General features: G+C 33.9%; 1 protein-coding gene across 1 annotated transcript in view; it reads right to left on the bottom strand.

The window, feature by feature from the left end:
* The window catches only part of GRIK2 (glutamate ionotropic receptor kainate type subunit 2), a 353,639-nt gene that overhangs the window by 11,802 nt on the left and 324,537 nt on the right, over positions 1 to 17,300 (bottom strand). The window contains exon 16 of the mRNA XM_030944939.1: positions 5,341 to 5,591. Within this exon, the coding sequence (XP_030800799.1) occupies positions 5,341 to 5,591 (251 nt within the window). The remainder of the gene's footprint in view (positions 1 to 5,340; positions 5,592 to 17,300) is intronic.

Genomic DNA, 17,300 nt, shown 5'->3' with positions numbered 1-17,300 from the left:
GAAGAATCCTAAACGCTTTTCAGTTTTTAATATAAAACAATTGAAATTCAATTTTGCACTGTTGGTGAGATAACAATTTAAACAAAGATTAAAATACTGACTTTCTACACATCCTCCTGACAAAGAAGCATTCAAATATTTCAGTAATTATTAAATTATTTCTGTAAGTCCTTAACACATAGGAAAAGCTATTTTTTGCACTTGGCTGACAGGAACTCTAAAAAGCAGGATTGTAAGACATAATGAATGAAACTTATCCTAGTACAAATAGATCGTAAAGGGACTTTGGAAAATAAACTCCTGTTAGCATTTACACTGACTCCATGTAAACAAAATGAGAAAAGTTAAATCATATTTGAGTGAAGCAAAATCAGGATGATGTGTAACTGTATATGGTCACAGTGCAGCAGCTGTTTCAACCTATCAACTCTTGGCCCCTCCTTGCCTCCTGAGAAGGGTGTGGGACCGCTACATCAATAAAATCAGGTTTGCAGATAACTTCTCCAGTCAATGTCACCCTCTCCAAAGAAACCCTCACAAGAACAGGCACAAGGACAACAATTTACAACGGTGACAATAAGCAATGGTCTATATATCCATGGCACTGCCTTCATCAATACTGTGAATTTCATTCTAATATTTTCAGCACTGCACATGTAGTTTCTATCACACAGTTGACTCTTACAGTAGTACCTAATCACTGTGTAAGAGTGGTATGAAAATGGAAATAATCTCAGAGGATACTTAAAAAAAACCCTGAACACACAAAATCAAAGGAAAGGTCAATAAATTCTCAAACTGAGAATCATCATTACATTGTGCTAAATATTAATGGTTTTCAAGGTCAGTGTTTTCCCTGGCATTTCCGATAATCATATGAGTTATACAAAACTAAATGTGTGAAATGGACATAAACCCAAAATGCATTGATGCACATCAATCAAAAAAAAAAGAGGAAAGACATCATAATTGTTTTAAATGGCTTCTGTTTCTAACCTTGCTTACTCACTGCCCTCTGAGTGCCTGTTAAAATAAGGGAGCAGGTCATTCAGCAGCAAAAGCAATTATAAAATGCAAATGACTGAGCATTTATTGTCAAGATTGGCTAGATAAAAAAGGTCTGATAATAACATGTTTCCAAGTAGATGACATAATTAGATGTTTGTATCATAAACAATGGGAAATAATACAAGCCTTTAGCATTTTCAGAAAGGCTGCAATTAAAAAAATAGGTAAGCATTGCGACACAAATTTTATTAAAAAGTGACAATTAAATTTCCCTCTCAGAAATTAGAAGGCACCATCTTGTGGTTGCTCTGCAAGAATGCAGTCAGGTCAGCCTCTGACCCACCATCTCCTCCTACCCTTTCCCACAGCACTAACTGGAATATCAACATTCTGCCATAGAAAAGAATATGTGCTCTGCCATTCCCAGCACTTTCTCTGACCGAAACAGTGAGATTGTGTATTAGGCAAGACTAGAAGAGTCATCCAGTCCAAAACACACTCCAGGTTATGGCATTATTAAAACATGTGTGTGAGGTAGAAAATTCAGAATTACTAGCAATCATAGCAAAATCACATTTAATTTCTACTAAGATCAAATTGTACCATAACCTAAAGATGCTGCAGCTCATCAAAGCTGCATGAATTTTTGAGCCAGTTAGGATCAGAAAATCTTGTTCCTGCTATCCTTACATTATAAAAACATGTTTTGAACATTTTGCAGAAAGTGTTTTAAATTATTGTATTCAATTCATTTCAAACAAGAGGCACCCAGATAAATTTGTGCCATCTCCAAAGACATAGTTAGTCTCATATACAGGTCACAGCTCAGCATTCAGAATTTCTTGTTCTGTGGAATCTGCAGTTGCATGTAAAACAGTTCTGTATGTAACGTGTATATTCCTAGCTACTGATCTCTACTTTGGGGACAGTTCTGCCAAGAGCTCAGTCATTGCGTCTTCTGAAATGAATTATCCAGACTGATCTTTCTCAACTCAATTGTGCAGCTGAGCAGTGAATTATTTAACATGGAAAGTTCAATAGCTTTTGTCTTCCCTGTAAATGTATGGAAAATATAAACAACCATTAATGTATTTATTGTTTTTATTGCTTTTATAATGAATTATAAATAAATAACTATTTCAGAGAGGTTAATTTAATTGATGTTTATGTTATTATTTGATTGTGTAAATCCAGATATACTTTGTTGGCTGTATACTTACTGTTTCAGTACATGTTGAGACTGAATCTAGTACTTTTTACTATAGGAAGTGTATGACCTCATCTCTTAACAAATAGTTAAGGTGTGTGTCTCGATTCACATTATTTGAAGTACTTAACAATTCAAAATTAATAAAATTTGCATCTGCTATTTTTACACAAGCATACCTAGTTCCATCTTGCTGAAGGCTCAATGAGTTTTGAATGGCTAGAAATGACAGCAGAATTCAATCCATATATAGCTGTTTTCACATTCATAATGACTGGTTTTTCTAGAAAATAGTAATTTAGGATACTTATTTTTCAACCAAGCTAGCTTTAGAAAGCGCCAGTGACTGGCAGTCTAACTGTGATAACATCCAGGCTTATCTTTGCTTTTAATAGGTGTCAATAAGAGAGGAATTTCCCTCTGTCTGGAAAGTGTTATGGTGGCATAAAATCATCTGTTTCACAGAAAATCTCAGGAGTGTCATACATTTCTTTCTGACTTTTAAACCCATCAGGGGCATGGATGTTTTGAGCCATCTTTTCTTACAATATGCAACATTTTTTATTTTAGTGTATAACACCATTTTATCTGCTGTTTTTCTGAGCTTGATTCCTTTCAAGATTTCAGTCCTCCAAACAGGTTCACACCAGACAAAATCTTGTTTATGTGCAAGCTCTAAGAGCAGGGTGACATAAAAAATTCTAAAACCCCATATCTATATTATACAATTTCAATCTGTATTGCCTCCCTGCTGGAAGTACAAATGAATATTTGGTACACATTAAAAAGCAAACACTCATGCCTACTTATATCGCAGGATACTCCATATACTCAGCAGCTGAAGTTATCTGATTCATTTTGTTTCCTTGGCTCTTAATATGACCTTTGATCTTCCCAAATACTGACAAACACTATGCCAGAATGATACTCTGATTCCTAAGGGATGAAACCACAAATGTTACCAAACTGTTACAGGTGCCTCCTCTATCCCCACAGGATATCCAAGGCAGCACTATTTGCATTGTTTACTCATCTCAGCAGAGACTTGTAGAGACTGGGGAGAAATGACAGGATTTCTCATCTCGCCCTAGGCTGCTGTTGCTCCCTCTCCTAGGCAAAGGGGATCTGCTATACCTGGAGGCGTTGAAAGATGTTTTCTGAAAGTCTTTGGGTGCTGCAAGAAGAGTGGGTGAGGGGATGCTGGGGTAGGCCATGTGTAGGGATGCAAGCATCATCTTCCTCTTAAGTTCATTCCATAAATAAAACTGCAGTGAAATTTCAATGGTCTGTTGATATCAGGGTATCTGGGAGCAGCAGGGAGGAGATGGAAGGTGACTGATTGGAGGCAAGGAGGAGAGAAAGGAGCGAAGCCTGACTCAACTCAACTCAGCTGCTTCAGATTTATTCCTCACTTTTAAAAGTATCTAAATACTTGATTATTAAACATTTCTGGTACAAATGCTTTTGAAAGGTCATATTCCTCCAGTCATTGCTATTTCTATCCAACACTAATGAGAAAAGAAGTGAGAAAAAAACAAACACAAAAGAAAAAGTTTAAAAAAATCAAATCAAATAAACATAAACAAACTCTTTCCCCTCCCCCCCCCAAAAAAATTAAAGAACTTAAAGGAAACAAGTCCTTAATTAGAAAGTTTCTGTTTGCTTCCCCTCATGCTCAACTTCCAACATGCTGATATTGTCACATATGTATTTACACCCTGTAAAATACTGAACTCACGTAACAAAATTATTACCAAAGCAGTCTTATTTTTCTAATTGAGTGTGTGCTAAAAGTCCAGAAAAGCTAAACCAAATTTTACTGATATTCATATAAGATCCAAATCCATTTCAGGAATGGATAAAAAGTATTGATATTTACATGGGTTTCTTAAGTAACCAGTATTATTTTTCCTTACAAATTCATTTCAGAAACATAACATTCCAATAGTATGTTAACAGAAGGAATTAGCCTGCAGTATTGTAAAGAGGGCCTAAAGGGTCCTTCAACAATAAATGAATGTACCCATGTTCAAACAGTGTTTAGGACCTTGAAACCTCACACTGCCTTAGTGTGTGTTAGAAAAAAAATCTTAACAATATATTTATAACAGGAAACTTGAGTACCAAAAAGTTGCCTCAAAAGAAGTGAAAACAAATAGTAAATTTTCTGAGTAATGACTCAAATTACAAAAGCTCACTAGCATCATCTGGAAAAATACCAATATAAATATATCTTTTGGATTTACTACTGATTGTATTAAATTACATTTCTAAACATAAATTTAAAAATTGTCATAGGTCACAATCTCCTCAAAAGTAAAAATCAAAAAGACCTAGCAAAATCCAACAGTTTCTCTCAATGTTTAAAATTCAGATTTTGCCATAGCAATAAAATAAATTATTCTATTTTAAGTTTAGACATGGGCACATACATATAGAAAGATTTATTTAATTATTATGCAAAAAATTATAATTTCCGCTACAAATTTTTAATATATTATTAGTCTTAGCACATTTACAGTATTCTGGTTGTATAAATTGCAAGTACACAACAAGTTAACAATAGGATTTTCAATATTGGGTCAGTTTGAAATTACAGGACATCATATCAGTAGTAAACCCACCAAAAAAAGAATCGTGTTGATGTATTCTTTTCCAGATGTTACCAGGACAACTTTGCAAGTATAAACTCCTATAAAGAACATTTCTATAGAGACATTTTTAGACTTTGACTTTGAGCTACAGAGAGTTTGTCTTTTGAAAATCAGAATTATCTGTAGGAGATTAATTTGTTTCCCATTACAGTTTCAGATTTCTTCTTCATCCATAAAATTAACTGCAGTGAACTTCCAGGAGTAAAAAGCTGTCTTTTTTCAGGCTTGAATAAGAGGAGAAATAGTCACTTGTCCTGAAATCTGGCTACAATTAAACACATTGAAGAAAAATTAAAAGCTGTAAGTGTAAAACTTCGGAGATTTTGCTGTCATCCTTTGTTATACAAATACTTTACTATAAGAATAAACAATAAGTATGCATCACCTACATTTCACTAAACATCACAAAACGTTTAAAGTATTATTTAAATAGACCATAATATAAAATAAACAGGTAATGACAATATTTACCTTTTCCAACTGGGCATTTTTTTTTGATTTATACAAAAACTCCCCAACTGCCACAAAGACAGAAAGCACCAATCCTGCTGCCAGCACGATGAAGATTCCGCCAATATTTTGAACTCCCAAAGCACTGGCCTCTTTACTTTCCTCTTCTGGGCAACCATTGCCTCTCCACCATTTCTCTTTCATCATGTGGAGCTTGCCTTCTTCCTGCAGCTGAAGAATTGCTATAGTGATCTTGTCTCTATATGGAGAACCTGAAGAGAACACAAGGAAGAAATATCACATGGAATATATTACATGAAATGTTAGTTATTCCAAATAAGAATAAATAATAACTCATGAAAACTATATCTTTAACAGCCATAATATTAGTCAAAAAGCCATTTGCTTCTCAACACAATCACACTGGTCACATAAATAAAAACCTCCTTGCTCACACAAATATAGATCCAGAAAACTTGATCCAGCTGGTGTTTTCAGTAAGCCATGCCACTTGATGCAGCAATTCCTATCACATTTAGTCCCATGGTCTGAAACTTCTTCAAGCCCAAATATTATATTCAGTCAAAGAGTATTCTTCTTTCAATTTTTTCAACTTTTTCCCAATAAGTTTTTGAATGGGCTTCATTAGATTTAGTTTAATATATGTAAATCTATAGGCTGTTGCTTCATAGCTCGGTATCATAAAGCTAATAAAAGTTCTGATATTTAATGAATACTTCATCCTGTCATTTTATTTAATGAGGGAGAAACAATTTATGCTTCAGGACCAACCCACAAAAGTCTTCATTTGATAGATTTTCAGGCACTTAAAACACCTTTCAGCATGCACTTACTTATTAACAGTACCAGGTAGCAAGAATTCAGAAGGAGAATATTCAGTATGTTTGGATATCAGGGATGTATATTCTCATATTTTGATGTATTTCTTTCTCATAATTCATTATTTTAAAATTACATGATAATTTTGTATCTTTTGAACATTTCAATATTTCAAGGGGTAGTTCAAAGGCTGGTGTCATATCTTTGTATGCAATCTCTTCTTCTTTACATTGTGCATAAGGGCTTCTCAATGGGTATTTTAAAATGTACATTGATAATTGAATAATGGCAATGAAGAAGGTTTTTATTTTCTGCATGTTAGAGAGTAAATCATGTCAGTTAGAAGTACTTTCTCTGTTAAGACTTGTGCAATGTTTAAGTAGAGAACAAAGCCATCATTTTTCTTGTCCTTTGAAAACAGGAACAAAAGACTCTTCATTAAAGTGGTTAAGAAATCTCAGGAAAGGAAGAAAAAACGTAGATGAAAAGGCATGGTATCTCCTCTTTCTGTTCATATCAATGCAACTTATAATGCATCCCTCCTCTTTTTCTCTCTATCATAATAATGCTACTTACTGGCTATAGACTTTAGGTTTCCTTTCAGCTGAGTAATAAAATACATTTTCATTAACTTTCTACCTTTGAAAAAAATCCTCTGTATCTGCTAGCGAGATGCTGCCTGTTTAACTATTCAATGCACTGTGATCAGCTGTGAGGAACTGAAGAAATTCATGGATAAGATGTTTTATAGTCTTAAAACTGCTGGGAAATATGTATACTTTTTTAAAAATTTCTTTTAACTTATTCTATATTTCTTCAAATTTTTTTACATATCTAGAACTTGTCCTGAGAAGAAAGCTTATAACAAAGAGCTGCTGTGCCAGTATAGAACATAGAAAGAACTGCTAATTACAAAATGCAAAAGCACCTTTTCCTTTATTCAAGAATAAAAGGTGTGAAGAGCCAACGTATTTAAATTGCAAGGACTTGTGCATTTATCATCTATGCTTAGAAAAGGATGATGTTTTGTGCTAGGAGGTAAACTGTGTTTGCACTGGACTATACAGTAAGCATAAAGAAAGGAAAACAAACTCTCTTCTACTCTCTTGTGCATTCAGGAGCCCAAGTCACATCATTTCAGACCATCCTGATTATGCTGGAGTTCTACAAACCCTACTCTTGACATGTTGCTTCAGTCAGATGGAAGAAGGAAGTGATTAGTCCACAAGAGCCTGGGGAAGTGTAAGTGCATTCTGTAATCTTTTGGGGATATTTTCAACATTACACTGCATATAAATATTTAACAACAACAACTTAAATAACATTAGATTCAGAGAAATAGTCTTGGACTCAGTTTAAGCTGTCTTCTGATCTGACAGGATGCTTTCTAATTAAACTGATTTGCATTTTGTTTCCACACTCTCTGTTGGTCTAAATATAGTGAGTACCATCTATTCTTCATGTATTATTTATATTTTCTGGGGATCAGATTTTTACACTCACAATTCTAGTCTATTTGAAGAAGTTAAAAAATTAATTAACTGAGGAATTCATAGACAGAAACAATAAAGCATGGGCTAATACAGTCTACCATTAGTTAAGTTTATGAAGGTTGCATTAGAAACACACAGATAATAGTGATCCAGTACAATAGTAATTGTAATACTATTTGTGGTTTGCAAAATTTTACACAAATAATTCTGGAATGGATTACAGGGCCTTTCTACTGCAATGTTTATATTTGTTATACCTTATTATCCTGTCTAAGAAGAGATCCTGTCACAAGTAAGGATCGATGTGGGATGACAAGCATTATATATTGCTGATGTGAAATCAAGCATTTAAAAATTTATACCCATGAAAAAGCTAGCATTGAATGCTGTAGTTCTATTCTAATTCTGAAGGATGTAAAATGTTCTAAATTCATAGGTTTTCATTTTGCAGGAAATATTGAGTACACCTAATAATCTGATACTTTGAGAAAAGGAATTTTTAGTTCTGTTTACACTTACTCAAGCAGCCCTTAAGAGAACAAAGGAAGCATATGAACAATATTTCCTCTGACTAAATTTTCTCCCGGCTTTTTACTCTTACAAACAGGGCTGTAAATCCCAGCAATGGAAAATCCACCCAAAAGCACAAAAGGGGCTAAAGTGGCTAAAAGTATCACAGACTGATCTGTGGATGACATTGGTAGCATAAAAAAGAAAGAAGCAATAAATAGAGAATGTGGTCAAGGCACCCAGATTACACTCTGGGTATAATAGCTGCTTTTCCTGCAGAAATGAAAAATGTTAGCAGAAGTAAAAGTAAATGCAAAAGATTTCTGACATTTTCAGGTAATTTTCTCTATCACTTTCATCACATGACTGAAAGATGACTCAAGCCCTACCATGAGGTGTTGCAAGAAGCAAATGTCCTGCTTTTTACATTTTTAAATGTAAAGTGTTTAATGTAATTTTATTTAAATCCTCATTAAAGAGAATTTAGTGTTCAAAACAAAAACAAAAAAGCCATAAAAGCAAAATAGAAACTCTAATACTCACAGTCAATATATATGAATGAATTTTCAAAATACCTACAGCATGAATATGAATGAAGTAATAAAGCATAAGGAAAAAAAAGGAAAGAAAAATAAAAGAAAGAGGAGGAAATAGGAACATGAGGAAATAAAAACTTCCCATCTCAACCTTCAATACAAAGACAAAGCAGTTGAAAATCTTACAAGTCTCTGCATGGGGGGAAGACAGGGAGGGAAGAGAGAGTGATTTTTAAAATGCTCTTCCAAAATGAAAAAGTGAGTGCATAATCTTCCACTGAGTGAAGAGAAAGGCAAAAGACCAGTATGAAAATATCTGACTTTTTCTCTCCTCTTTTTTGTTGGTTTCTACCTCTTTTATTTCCCTATCAATTGATTATTTATTACTATGAAAAACTGGGACTGAAAGATCTACAGAATATAATCTATAAATTATCTACTGATCCTTCTCTAGTTCCTGTTTGCAGGAATGAGAATTTCTGATGGAATAATTTCAAGCCCTTCTGTTATAGATTATAGGGGTGGTTCTTCCTTCCTGCACAAGTTCAATTACCTCAAGAAGGGAAGCAATAATTTCTAATTGCAGTTACCTGCTTACAGAAGTTTAAACTAAAAATAAAAATTTTCATAAAACACCTTTTTCTAAAGCATCTCTAAAAAACTAACAGTCTCCCAGAGTTACTGGAGAAGCTATACATAGACATGTTTTCTGCCCTGAAGTCTCAATATGTAAAGATTTATACACATAATGATATGTTTAAACATAAATTATGAACACATAAGATTTTTATATTGAGGCTTCACTGCATACAGATTAGTATTTTGAAATTCTGCTGATCTAACTGGTTTTGAAAAAGCTTCCTACTAGATTTTAACTTAGTAAAATCTCCTGCCTGGTTACTCTTAGTCTGTTTTACTCATTCTATCATATGAAAGCAGTTGGAGCATATTGGGAATTGTAGAACTGATTCTGACTTTAAGTAAATCAAAAGGAAGAGCAGAATTCTGCTAACTCCTTCGATGAGAAAATTTTGAGCCAGGAAATTTTTTGTTCCATTGAGCCAGGGGGACTTTACCAAAAGGAATGACTGTGAATTGCCTAGTGCTTTTAAATATGCCACAGGACATACCTACATGTTACTTTTGATTTTCTAGATAGGAAAAATACATTCTGAATACACAGCGATAGCATCTTTTATTTCTGTTTTTTCTTTTGTTATTAATAATCCCAAGACAGTTCTATTTATCTTGCAACATTATTTCTATTCTGTGTATTTGGCCTGAGCAAAAGACAAAGGTTGTTAGGAATACACCATCATATTCAGAACCTAGGTATAAAATTAAGATAATTTAGAACTTCTTTCAGTAGAATGGGAGAGTTATGTCTTATTAGTTTTGAGTTTGTTTTTCAGCATGAACACATTCCTGTTGTGATTATGCCACCTTGATCTATCTATCTATCTATCCTAAAGATAGTCTGTAAATACAATACACTGCAGTCACAATCTCACTCCAGTTAAGCATGCCTGAAATTTCCATAAGAATGCTGATTAACACCATTTATACTACTGGGAATGGGTGAATCATTTAAGTTTATCTTAACAACATCTCTCTTATCCAATCACTTAGCCCAACCAAGAACCGCAGTCTAAATGTTGTGCCACCAAACTGCTCGCGTGCTTAGTCATATCATACTTGAAAGTTTTGGGGTTTGTATTGTTCTGTTATCCCTGCTCATCTGTTACTATGGTAAAGGTTTCCTTTTACTTTTACAAGACAAAATTCAGCCCAGTCCTTTGGAACAGACAATCCTTCCTAGGAGACAGATGGTCACACATTATGTGGAGTTCAGTTTCTCACAAGTGTCATGCATACTGCAGTCATATGCAGGACAGAAACAACATGGAAAGTTTATACCTAACTGTGGAGTAGATGTTCAGATTATGAAGAACCATGGAAAACTATTTCCTACAGCCTCATATATCACAGAGACTGAAAAACCTTCCAGGAATCTAGAGTATAGTCAGCACTCAGTAATAAAGACTGACAGTCACAGTTATTACGTGCTGTAGGAAAGTATTAGCTGCTGGCTACAGGAGAACTTTTTTCACCACAGAAATGTTTTTGTTTTAAAAGTTACAGCCACCTCAGCTCCCTAACCCTCTTTACCTTCTCTAGGCAGGATGGGGAGGAAGCAACAGAAAGAAGGGTCAATGAAGCTTGGTTCATTCTTTCTATCTGTGGGTTCTAAAAACTCCAAGAAATATATGAACAAAGAAAAGGAATACTATCAGTTCCCACTACCTGGCTCCATTTTCAAAATCAACTTTTTGATGAAAAAAAATCACTGTTTGTAGATTCTTATTTTTAACCCAGACACTTTCTGTTACATTAGGATTATAATATTTTAACACTAGATATGGAGCAAACAGAAAATATTCATTAAGTTGTAGTTACTATAATGGAAAATCCTCAGTAGATGTTTACTGTCTAACTAGATTTTAGCAGTCTAAACTACCCTGTATATAAATTAAAACTGCAAACACTCAAAACAAAATCCAAACCAAACCTGCTCACTATACCTTTACATATATATATATACATATTCATCTTTGAGCTATGTGTATGGCTTGGAAAAGACAAGTTTCTGGTAATTCGGGGAACACTTAAAATCAGTATTTTATGCTAAATGTAATCGAAACACTTTCTCAGGTGGTGTGTTCTCTAATTGTTTTCACTTCTTCCCACTCCTAATCAATTCCCAGGTGAGGCTAATTTCTGTCATTTCTTTATGGAACCATTATTTGAAAGTTCATGTAGGTATATAAAGCTGAAATGTAACCAAGATGGATGATGTAGCTGAGATTTATTACATATTAATTTCCCAGACATAAACATACAAAATATATCAAAGTTAGATGAATATCTGAAAGTTGGAAGTACAATAGCCATTAAGTAATTCTCATGTTCATATGTACTTATTATTTTAGGACAGGGAAAAGAACATACTTAAAAATATTAATTTGCAACTAGATTAAAACATATCTATGCTTCACAGTGAGTATATTATAAAACAAAACAAAAAAGGATAATGGTTGTCTATAATGAATAATTCAAATAAGACATGACAATAACAGGTTGAATACTAAATACACAGTTTCTTTTTGTAGTTTCAAGATAACCGGAACAAAATGAAGATATTTATGGATTGTTTTTACTGTTTTAAATGCTCAGATCATTGTTAAATTATTTTATTAGCCTTCCAGCTATATCTCTTTTTTTTTCTGATACAGGTAAAGTTTTTATCAACCACTCCTCAAACTATAATTATAAACTGCTGTAGAGCACATCTCTTAGATTAAATAAATGAGTGATAGTAACATTTTTCGTAGACTCTTCATGCATTTTAACATCACAGAAAATTTGAAAAGATCATTATCATAATACACAATTATCTTTGTTGAAACCTCTAGTGAGAAAATCAATGATATTTTTTGCCACAGATAATAGTATTTGATATTTGTACAGTGCTTTCTTTTTTCAATTCACCTTGCAAATCTGTGACACTCACATATAAACAGTTTGCAAATATAGCCTCCTTTGAAAGAGATATTTGTCTAACACTACCCAACAGTAAACAGATGAATTAATAAGGCCTAAAGAAATTCTACAATTGTTTCTGGTATATGTAAAGATTTTGGTCAGGCAGATAAGATTATGCTGAAAGACAAGTGTAAGGTCATAACAAATCTGTCCCACCTGAAAACTCATTTCACACTCTTGCAGAACACCCCAATCCTTTGGTGAGCTGTAAGGGAAATTCTCTAAACAATTAATATCTTGCTATTAACTGTTTCATCATGGGTATGAACTGAGGTGTGAAGTGGCCTTGAGTTCATCTAACTACAAACTGTGGAAATACCATATGCTGGGATGTTATCCACCAGTTTTTTCTAATTAAGGACAATGTATCAGGCCAAAGAAATTTTAAATTTGTAGATGAGTCTTTGTCAATCCAATCTGTAGACTCATGGAATCATAGAATCATTAATTTTGGAAAAGACCTCCAAGATCATCAAGTCCAATTTTTTACCAAAAACCACCTTGTCAACTAAACCATGGCATAAAGTGCAACATCCAGTTGTTCTGTGAACACTTTCAGGGATGGTGATTCCACAACTTCCCTGGACACCCCATTCCAGTACTTGCTACCACTTCCAGAAGAGAAATTCTTCCTCATGTCCAGCCTGAACCTCTCTTGGAGCAGCTTGAAGCCCTTGTCCTGTTGCTAGCTGCCTGGGAGAAAAGGCCGACCTTCTTGAAGGTCTCCCCTAAGCCTCATTTTCTACAGGCTAAACAGCCCCACCTCCCTCAGCTGCTTCTCAGATGACTTAGTCCTAGACCATTACACAACAGAATACCATACATTATGTCCTAGGCACAATAACATCAACATGAAGTTTTAATAATGTCTTTGCTTTGGTTGTATCTGTTTGGTAAGTTCCTACTAGAAGCCCCTTCTCTAGCGCAGAGTTGGCTCACAAACAGGATGTTAAGTGTTTTGGCAATTCCTTGTTGATATAAAGCTCAGTCTCAGCATGCCTCCCAGACAGTGCTTCAATATGCTCATAATCCTGAGGCAACCATAAAAAACAGTTCTTTCATCAAATATGTTGGTTACACAGTTTTACATTTCTGAAATAATAAATTAACTGCTCAGGCAGTTGAAATTCTCAAATTAGTTTCAATACATGGCTTGACCTGCATAAAAATAAATAATTTGCACCTTTTTTTTCATTATGTTCAACTAATAAAGACAAATGTATTAATTTGTTTTAGTTATAGGAGAACTGAAGCTCAGCACATTTATGCATGTATAAGTGATGAATATTACAGTTCATATTGTATGAAGGATTACAGACTAAGTGCAGGCAAGCATAGGTTAAAAAGGTATTCTGTCTTGGTACATGGTTTCCTATTTATTTCTACAGAGACAGATTTGTTTATATGCCTCATCTCCAAGGACCAGTAAAAATTTCTCATGTTATGTAATATATATGGTCTGCTGGTAACAAGTAGCTTCAAAAGATCTAGGGTGTCTTAACCATAAAAACAAATTATTGCCTTAGAATTATGATTATTATTATGATTATGATTATTATTATTATGATGATTATTATTATTATTATTACTGCTGCTTTAGATCTTGAAAAGTGTAGGCAGTGGGAAGATGTTCGCGTGTCCCATATTCATATGCAAAGTGAATTTTTTTTTTTAACTAAGGGTATATGTATACATATACATAAGAAAATATGCACAGTTTTTAAGTAGAGTTTTGGACTGTGAAATGGAAACTTTTCTCCAGGATCAGTGCTTTACAACATCTAACAAAGGTGGCTCAGATATCCTGTGTCCCGCACAGTATCAGCAGGAAATAGCTACAGATTCTGAAATCACAACAAAGATTAAATCAACAGCCAGTGTTGAATGGCTTTCTTACTTTACAGAGGAAATCTAGGAATACATTTGCAAAAATGAAAATTTTGAACTTCCAAACTGTTCACTATTTTCAGATATGTAGAATTTTGTTTCAGTTACATCAACCAAGTGTATTGTTAACAATTTCAGGGACTAAATTGATATATAATTTATCTGTTATTCCTTTCAGTTTTGAAACTGCTTTTTGAAAGGTTTCTGTATCATTCATATCCGTGGCTATGCTGGTTTTACACAAATATATTTAATCATAGATGTGTAAAAAGAATAGTCCTTCTGTTTACCCACCAGTGTCAGACACAACAGAGTAATGGAAGAGTAGAAGAAAATCTCACTAACTGTCTCTCTCTGGAGCTTAGGGTGTTCTTTTTCTTTTATTTCTTCAAGCAAGGCAACATAGAACTCTGATTTTAGAAAATTGTTAATGTTTAAGAGAAGTAACAAAAAATAGTAACAAAAAATTGTTTTTTAAAAAAAAACCAAACCTGTGTCTCCTGGAAAAAAAATCTAAAATTAATTCTACATTGATCACTGACTGCTAAATGTACGCATTAATTGAAATAAATGTGCCAGTAATGCTCAGTGCCAGTCATTGTGCTCACTAGCATTGTTTTCTAGTCTTGCCTGAGATTTAAGGAAAGTTTTCAAAACGACTCTTCAAAATATGTCACCTTTTACATTTGGTGGAGGTGTGAAAAGAGAATTATGTCAGGATACGGAAAGCAGCCTTAGCTACAATCAGAACTTAACTTCAAAGAGTAAGGAATATTTATAAACTCCAAACAGTTACTTTTGAAAAGATCCATGGGATCCTTTTTTTAAATTTTATTTTAATGTTTTTAATATTAGCCAGTATTATAATTTCTTGTGGCTGTCTTGCTACCATAATGTTCTTTGATTCTTAGCCTAGACCTCCAGGAGAAAAAACAAAAAAAGATAAAAAAAGAAGCACTAATGTGAAGAGGATGATACTCAGGTTTGCAAACTTTCAGACAGAATGAATGGAAGGTATTGGGAAAATAACTATTTTAAATATATGGAAAAGTCACTTAGACACCTCCCCTCTGCACTGCATCCACTCACATCCGTTAAATTACAACTGTTTTGTTTCTCCTACTGAGAGATACATTAGACCTTTTTGAAACTACCAGAAAACAGGGAAGTCTCTCAGGATTGTCTTCAGACTCTCCCTAACAGCTACCCATGCAGAAATCCCATTTTCTCTTCCATATCCCTCATTACTATAACTGCTTTCTCCATACTATGAATACTTCCAGCCTCATTAGCAGCTATGTAGACAAATATAAAGCAAAATAATTTCATGAAAAAAACGATAAATAGTACTCTGCTGGCTTAGTTCACTAAAGCAGCTCAAATAGCTGTCAGCTTTTGCAAAGCGCAGCAGCCCTATGGCAGTTTGACATGACAGTGAAACTTCAGCCTTACTTTTGTATTCACATATGTTAGAGATAGAACTGTTATGCCTGGGGAGCTTTGTTTTGGTTGGTTGGTTGGTAGGTTTTGGGTTTTCTTGTTAGTTTGTTTTTTTTTTTTTTTAATTTAATAAATTATCTGGTTCAAAAAATCAATCTTTAAATCCTTGCTATCCCTGTTGTTTCTAATAGAAGTATATTAAAACTAGAGGGACAGGCTGAAAATGTGCAGGAATGTTTGTGCAACTGTGCTGGAACAAAGAAAAGTGCCATAGAATGGAAGCAGTAGGCATGTAAAAGTTTCTTGTCAAACACTTCTCTAGGTAAAAATGTCTTTCCTTCAAATCTGTCCTCAAAAAGCAGTTGGAAAAGCAACAAAGAACTTCATCTTCTTACTGATAAGAAAGCACTTTCTCAGAACTGAACGTTGTAAGAATTGAAGTAATGTAATTGGTCTGATTATGTACATTAAAACATACTGGGAATACTGAAGTAAGTTGAAAACATTCAGTGATTAAAATCTATCACTCCAACCCAATCCTTTTGGTGTATCTAGTAACCTTCTCTAACTGTAAAAGCAAACAGAAAGAAAATGAGAGAGAAAAACAGGACAAGGGAAAAAAGGAAAAGTGAAAGAAGAAAAAAGAAAAATAAATTAACTGTATAAAAAATAGTATCAAAGGAATAGAATAGAACAAAACAGAATATTTCAGTTTAAAGGGACCTACGACAATCATTTTGTCCAACTGACTGGCAAATCCAGGGCTGACCAAGTAAAAGCACATTGGTAAAAACATTCTCCAAATGTCTCTTAAACATTGATAGACTTGAGGATTCACCTCTCTAGAAAGTACATTTCAGTGTTTGACTCCCCTCTGGATAAAGAAATGCTTCCTAATATCCAGTCTAGAACTCTCCTAGTGCAGCTTTAAACCATTCCCACACATCCTGTTCATATATGCTGTTGCAAATAGCAAAGCTCTCACCTTTTAAAAGTTGGACAAAACATAGGGGACAACATCCTACACATCTATAGGATGATGAAGTGATAGTCATGCATTTACAAGGAATTTACTCTTATTTTACCCAGTTTTTATTTTGCAGGCAAGCCCCAAAAGTAAACTAATTTTTAGACATTTACAAAAAAAAACCCAAAAAACCCAGGCTGGAAAATCTGTCTGGAATAATAAATGCAGCAGGGAAGGAGGCTGGCTAAACTCTAAGGGGAGAGTTAAGACTATTCTTTTCACTTGATGTTGCATATTTAGGAAATGAATAATTTATTTGTTTGTATATTTAATATATTAAGCTAAAGTATTTGAAATTACAAGCATCTATTAAAAGATCTGTCTTAAGTAATTTGTATCCCCACTGTGCCTGGTTTGTAATTTTCTACATTTGGAAACATGCCCTTAAAAAAGGCAGATAGTGAAATATTTTGTAAAATACCTGCATTAAGAACATGGTCAGGTCAGCTAAAAAAAATCCATATTATAATATAAAGACTTTTACTGTGAATACTTCTTGTAGGTCAACCCCTGGAGACAGAACAGGTAATATAAATCAGCTGAATCTATACATAGTTACAGAATTCAACATGAGAATTAACTGTCATACATTCACTGATTAAACAATTTATTTGTTTAAATTATCTTTGAATCCAGCAGCCTACC

Source organism: Camarhynchus parvulus, chromosome 3 (assembly GCF_901933205.1).
Source record: "Camarhynchus parvulus chromosome 3, STF_HiC, whole genome shotgun sequence".
NCBI classification, from domain to species: domain Eukaryota; kingdom Metazoa; phylum Chordata; class Aves; order Passeriformes; family Thraupidae; genus Camarhynchus; species Camarhynchus parvulus.
This window is presented reverse-complemented; position numbering and strand designations above follow the sequence as displayed.